Genomic DNA, 5963 nt, shown 5'->3' with positions numbered 1-5963 from the left:
TATAAGATTGATGAGTTACTCCACAGTTTAGCATATATGACCAGGGGTGCACCATGTTTGAAAAAAAGGCGAAAAGAGCATATAAATGTTCAGGGCCGTTTCAGAAATTTCGGTGGCCCGGGGCGAAGACAAAAATTGGGGCCCTAATTCACATATAGAATTTTAAAATAAAATAAAATTTGGGTGGGCAAAAAAATACATGTTTTATTACGCATAATAATCTTTAATAACATCAAAATATCAAATTTCCTATAGATAAAACATTGAAATCAAAGCCTAAGCGTTCATATGAAAATATTTCTACGAGCCTTTCTAGAAGCAAAGTCACTAATAATAGTTTCTACATTGATATGTTCTAATATATTTTTTTCAATACATAAAGTAGCTAAACCATTCAACCTTTCTTGTGACATTGAAGATCTCAAGTAGGTTTTTAGTAACTTCTTAGTATAATAAGCATATGAAAAATGCCTTAATTTGTTATCAATTGGAAACACAAGGTTCAAATCTCTAATAGGTCCTTTTTCTATCAAAATATCCCTTCCTTTAATGTCAAGATTACCCTAATTTTTAGGATCATAAATATCTAAAGGAGGGACTACTTGATCATTGCCAACATCATTAACATCGGATGTATTTGGTACATTCGTTTGTTCATTCATATTAGTCGCATCCTCATTAGGCTCATTTGCCTCATTATCAATATTTTCATTATTTATATTCTCATTGAATTGTTCATGATTTTCATCTTCACCCAATTCATTAGAAGACTCTTCTACTTGTACTACTTTAGTAAAAAATTTGTCAATGGAACCCTTAAGAGATTCTCTTAACTCTTCTGTCCGTTTTCTTCTTTTCCTCTTATCATTACCAGATAAATATTTTCTGGGCAACATTCTTTCAAACAAAACCAATAATAAATTAATAAGTATAGAATAGAACAAAAACACCTGATTATTGAAGCAATTGAACAAAAGACTTAGTACGCTCAATTTGCACTCCAAACAAATGTTATTTCAAGTAATCAAATCTGAAAAATACAAAACAATTGAAACAAAAAAAAATTAGTAAAATTAACCAAATAAAAATAAAATTACATAATTACATTATGATTTAAGAATGAAAAAGTACAAAATTAAAAAGTTAGATAAGAAATTACCTTAGCAAACTACTCCAGTACTCCGTAGCATTGAATGATGAACTCGTAGGCCGTAGCTCTCGTCAAACGAGTCGAAGCAATTAGCCAATTAGCACAATTAATTGAATTAAACAACCAATTCAACCAGACAAGTAGACAACACCAATCAATGACTTAATATTTTTCCCCCAATGGTACAGATGAAAACTTAATAGAAAGAAAAGATTTAGATGAATAAAGTAGAGTTTACAAAGAGAATTATATATAAATTTCCTTTGAAAATTGAAGGATAAAATTACCGTTTATCATAATTATGTAGAAGAAGGGATTAATCTGACCGAAAATTGGATTGAGATACATATTGAAAAATAAATTTACCAACAAAAGGGGATAAAATTAAATTTATGGCAGTTTTTTTTTTTTTTTTGGATAAATCAAATTCACTTAGGAAAGTGAATATTTTGGGAGAAAAATTAGGGAGGAAGAAGGTTGAACAACGAAAAATATGGAGATTGAATTTCTGAAACTCACGCTTCTTCCTTAGTTTTTCTTTTTATTTTTTATTTTTTTTATACATAATTATTTTGGGGCCTTTTCTTAAACAGAAGTTGGGCTTTTGGTTCGGGGGCCCAGGGCGGTCGCCCCACCTGCCCTGGCCATGCTACGGCCCTGTAAATGTTTGAAAGGGAACATACAAGTGTTTGACAAAAAACATGCATTACCAAAGAACATTAAGACATTACAAAATGAATGTTAGAGAATATGTTAATATTCTCTAGTATATATTCTGTGGATATATTTTGTGTATTTATGTATATCTTATATTCTCATATCTTAGGTTGTACACCCTATAAATATTCATGAATGAGAATATGATACTCAAGGAGATTTACACAATCTGACATGGTATCACAGCCTTCAGGAAATTTTCTCTCTAATTTTTCCTAAACCCTAACCCTACTTCGATCTCTGCCCTAGCCTTCTTCACCGTTCCTCGTCATGCCTGAGTCTGATGCTGCCTCCTCCCTTAACCATGAAAATAACACCCCTCCTCCACCTCCACCTCCCCCCTCTACACCTTTTCATCCTGCCTATGCCGTTAACAATATCAGAAACGTCATACCCATCTCTTTAGACCAAGAGGCTGCTCAATACGCCACTTGGGTGGAACTATTCCATATTCAGGCCTGTGCATGTAATGTACTTGATCATATTGATTCAGATGTACCTCAACCCCCGGAAATTGATGATGCTACATGGAAGCGCCTCGATGCCATTGTTAAACAATGGATCTATGGTACAATCTCTCGGGATTTGGTTCAAACCATCATGAAGCAAGGTGCGACGGCTCTTGATTTATGGAAACGCTTGGAGGAAATTTTTCATGACAACAAGCACACTCGTGCAGTCTACCTAGAGGAACAATTCACCAACACTCGCCTTGAGGATTATTCTGGCATGGCCGAATACTGTAGACAAATAAAATTGTTAGCCGATCAACTTGCAAACGTTGATAGGTCGGTCTCGGACGACTCCATGGTATTGCAGCTCATTAAAGGGCTGCCGAAGGGTGAGTATGACACCCTTGCTGTTATGACCCAGCAGGCCGACCCTATGCCCTCGTTCAACAAGGCCCGTTCGCAATTTCTTTTGGAGGAAACGCGAAAAGCTAAGCAGGAAGAGCACAGTCAACACGCTCTTGTGACTCAAACCGGACCACCTGCCACGTCAGCACCGCCTCAACAATCTGACCAGCCTCCACGTAGTGGTGGCAGAGGGGCTGGCCGTGGCCGAGGCAAACCAAACCACTCTAAGGGTGGCAAAGGGCGCGGCAAAGGGGGTAAAACCAACTCGGGTTCACAAGCAGCGCAGGGCTCACCGCAACAACAGCAACAGTGGCCCATAGGCCAAAGTGCACCCCAGCAACAGTGGGCCGACCCAGTTCCGTGGCAGCAACCAGTCCAGCAGAGTCAGTGGGCATCTCCCCCCTGCCCGTACCCCACAGGCCCAGCCCAGCAGTTTATGCGCCCACAACAAGGTATACTGGGCCCTCGTCCAGCCCAACAGCAGGTGTACTTCACTCCCGCTCCGCCACAGGCTCAATATGGGTCGTTAATGTCCCCAACGGACCTGGGTCAGGCGTATAGCTCGTTGCAACTTCAACAACCCGACAACGGTTGGTACATGGACACTGGTGCCACCGGTGCTTCCTCACACCTTACTCATACCGCGGGTAATCTCTCTAAACTATCCAATTTAAATTCTCCTCAATTTATTTTGGTTGGTGATGGCACACGCATTCAAATTCAAGGTTATGGCACAACCACTACACCCTCCCCTCATCCTCCTTTCACTCTTAAGAATGTCCTCTACACTCCTAATATCATTTAAAATTTAATCTCAGTTAGGAAGTTTGCTAATGATAATTCTGTTTCTATAGAGTTTGACCCTTTTGGTTTTTCTGTGAAGGATCTCAATACGGGGAGACCTCTAGCGAGATGCAATAGTGGTGGGGACCTTTATCCTTTTTCTTCCAATTCCGCTGCAACAAATAATCAACACCTCTCCCTAGCTGCAATTTCACCGTCGGTTTGGCATAGCAGACTTGGTCATCCCGACCCTTCAGTTTTCAATCTTTTGAGAAATAGGAATTTAATTCATTGTAATAATGGGTCAAATACCCAATTTTGCTACTCTTGTCCTTTAGGGAAGCATATAAGACTTCCGTTTAAATCTTATTTAAGTGTAACTTTCTCTCCTTTTGACATTATTCATGCGGATTTATGGACATCCCCTATTACTAGCAAATTGGGCCATAAATACTATTTGGTGTTTTTAGATGATTTCACTCATTTTCTATGGATCTTTCCTATCAAATATAAATCTCAAGTATTTGATATTTTTTTGCAATTTAGGGAGTATGTTTTCACTCAATTTGAAAAACGCATAAAAACGTTTCAAAGTGACAATGGGCGTGAATTTGACAACTCTCCCTTCCTTCAACTTTGTGCTAAACACGGCTTAGTTTTCCGTTTGTCATGTCCTCATACTTCACAACAAAATGGTAAGGCCGAGAGAATCATTCGCACAATAAATAATATGGTTTGCCCTCTCCTTTTTCATGCCTCACTTCCCCCATCCTTTTGGGGTATATGCTTTAAGTGTCGTTGCTCATATTCTCAATGTCCTTCCTACTACCACATTGAAGAATAAAAGCCTAACCGAAATTCTCTATCGTCGTAGTCCATCCTATGATCATCTCAGAACTTTCGGCTGCCTATGCTTCCCCAATCTCTCATCAACGGCACCTAACAAGCTCTCCCCTAGATCATCACCTTGCATTTTTCTAGGTTACCCATCTACCCATAGGGGATATCTTTGCTACGATCTATCCACAAATAAAACAATCATATCTAGGCATATTACTTTTGTGGAACATATATTTCCTTTCTCAAATATTCAATAGTTTAGAGCTTCGGATTACTTTTTCCTAGATTCAGACCCCTCCCCTGCTCTAACTCCAATCGTAGCCCACCAATTTCAGCAATCCTCTCCCCCTACTGTCGGCCCAGTCCAGCCCAGCTTCACCAGCCCACCCTCTCCTACCGTGGCTACTGCTAGGCACAATAGCCCTATGCTGGATCGTGGGCCTGTTGATTCAGCCACGGCCCATCACAGGTCTACCCAGACAGTCAGCCCAGAGCCTGTTGCCCCACCTCCCTCAAGCCCAGTCACCCCAACTCCCTCCACTCTCTCCAGTCCGAATAACTCACCTCACTCAAGCCCACCTACCATACAATTTGGGTCACTTCCCCCAAGCCCAATACCATTATCACCACAAATGAAAACTCGTGCCAGCCATGGGATTTTTAAGCCTAAAGTCCAATTCAACCTTTCTGTCCAAGCTATCTCACCTTTGCCTAAAAGCCCCAAGATAGCCTTACTTGACCCGAATTGGAATGCGGCAATGCACGAGGAGTTTAATGCTCTCACAAAGCAACATACTTGGGATCTTGTTCCTAAACCGGAAGGGGCAAACATTATTCGGTGTATGTGGCTCTATAAACATAAATTCAAGGATAATGGTGATCTTGAACGGCATAAGGCTCGGCTTGTTATAAATGGTAAGTCACAAGAGGTTGGAGTGGACTGTGATGAGACTTTTAGCCCGGTTGTAAAACCGGCTACAATAAGAACAGTTTTGAGTATTGCTATGGGACGTAACTGGCCTATACATCAACTAGATGTGAAGAATGCTTTTCTTCATGGGGATTTAAAAGAAACTGTGTACATGCATCAACCACCCGGATTTGTTAACCGCGATGCTCCTACTTATGCTATACGGCTTAAAGCAAGCGCCACGGGCCTGATATCATCGGTTTGCCAACTATCTTCATCGCATTGGGTTTGTATGTAGCAAGAGCGACACCTCCCTTTTCATTTTTCGAAGAGGTCATGATACGACATATTTATTGCTTTATGTGGACGACATAGTGCTAACCGCATCATCCGAGGCATTGAAATCTTCTATCATTGATTTACTGAAATCAGAATTTTCAATGACTGATCTTGGTGCTCTAAGCTACTTCTTGGGCATCTCAGTTACTAGAACGCCGACCCACATGTATCTTTCTCAAAAGAAGTATGCTGAAGAAATTATCCATAGGGCTAACATGGATAATTGCAAAGTGGTTGCTACTCCGGTTGATACTAATTCGAAATTAAGTGCTGACGAGGGTGAGCTTGTTTCGGATCCTTCTCTCTATCGCAGTTTGGCTGGCGCATTGCAGTAGTTAACCTTTACACGGCCAGAAATAGCCTACGC

The 5963-nt window shown here is 40.4% G+C and overlaps 1 protein-coding gene across 1 annotated transcript; it reads left to right on the top strand.

Annotated features, from left to right (window-relative positions):
- Positions 1–2137: 2137 nt before the first annotated feature.
- Positions 2138–3529, top strand: LOC145557830 (uncharacterized). Its single transcript, XM_081619013.1, has one exon. It carries the CDS (start codon positions 2138–2140, stop codon positions 3527–3529), a length of 1392 nt encoding a protein of 463 aa, XP_081475139.1.
- Positions 3530–5963: the final 2434 nt, after the last annotated feature.

Source organism: Chenopodium album, chromosome 9 (genome assembly GCF_948465745.1).
Source record: "Chenopodium album chromosome 9, dcCheAlbu1.1, whole genome shotgun sequence".
NCBI classification, from domain to species: domain Eukaryota; kingdom Viridiplantae; phylum Streptophyta; class Magnoliopsida; order Caryophyllales; family Amaranthaceae; genus Chenopodium; species Chenopodium album.
Note: the sequence above shows the minus strand (reverse complement) of the source record. Positions and strands in the feature narration are given on the sequence as shown.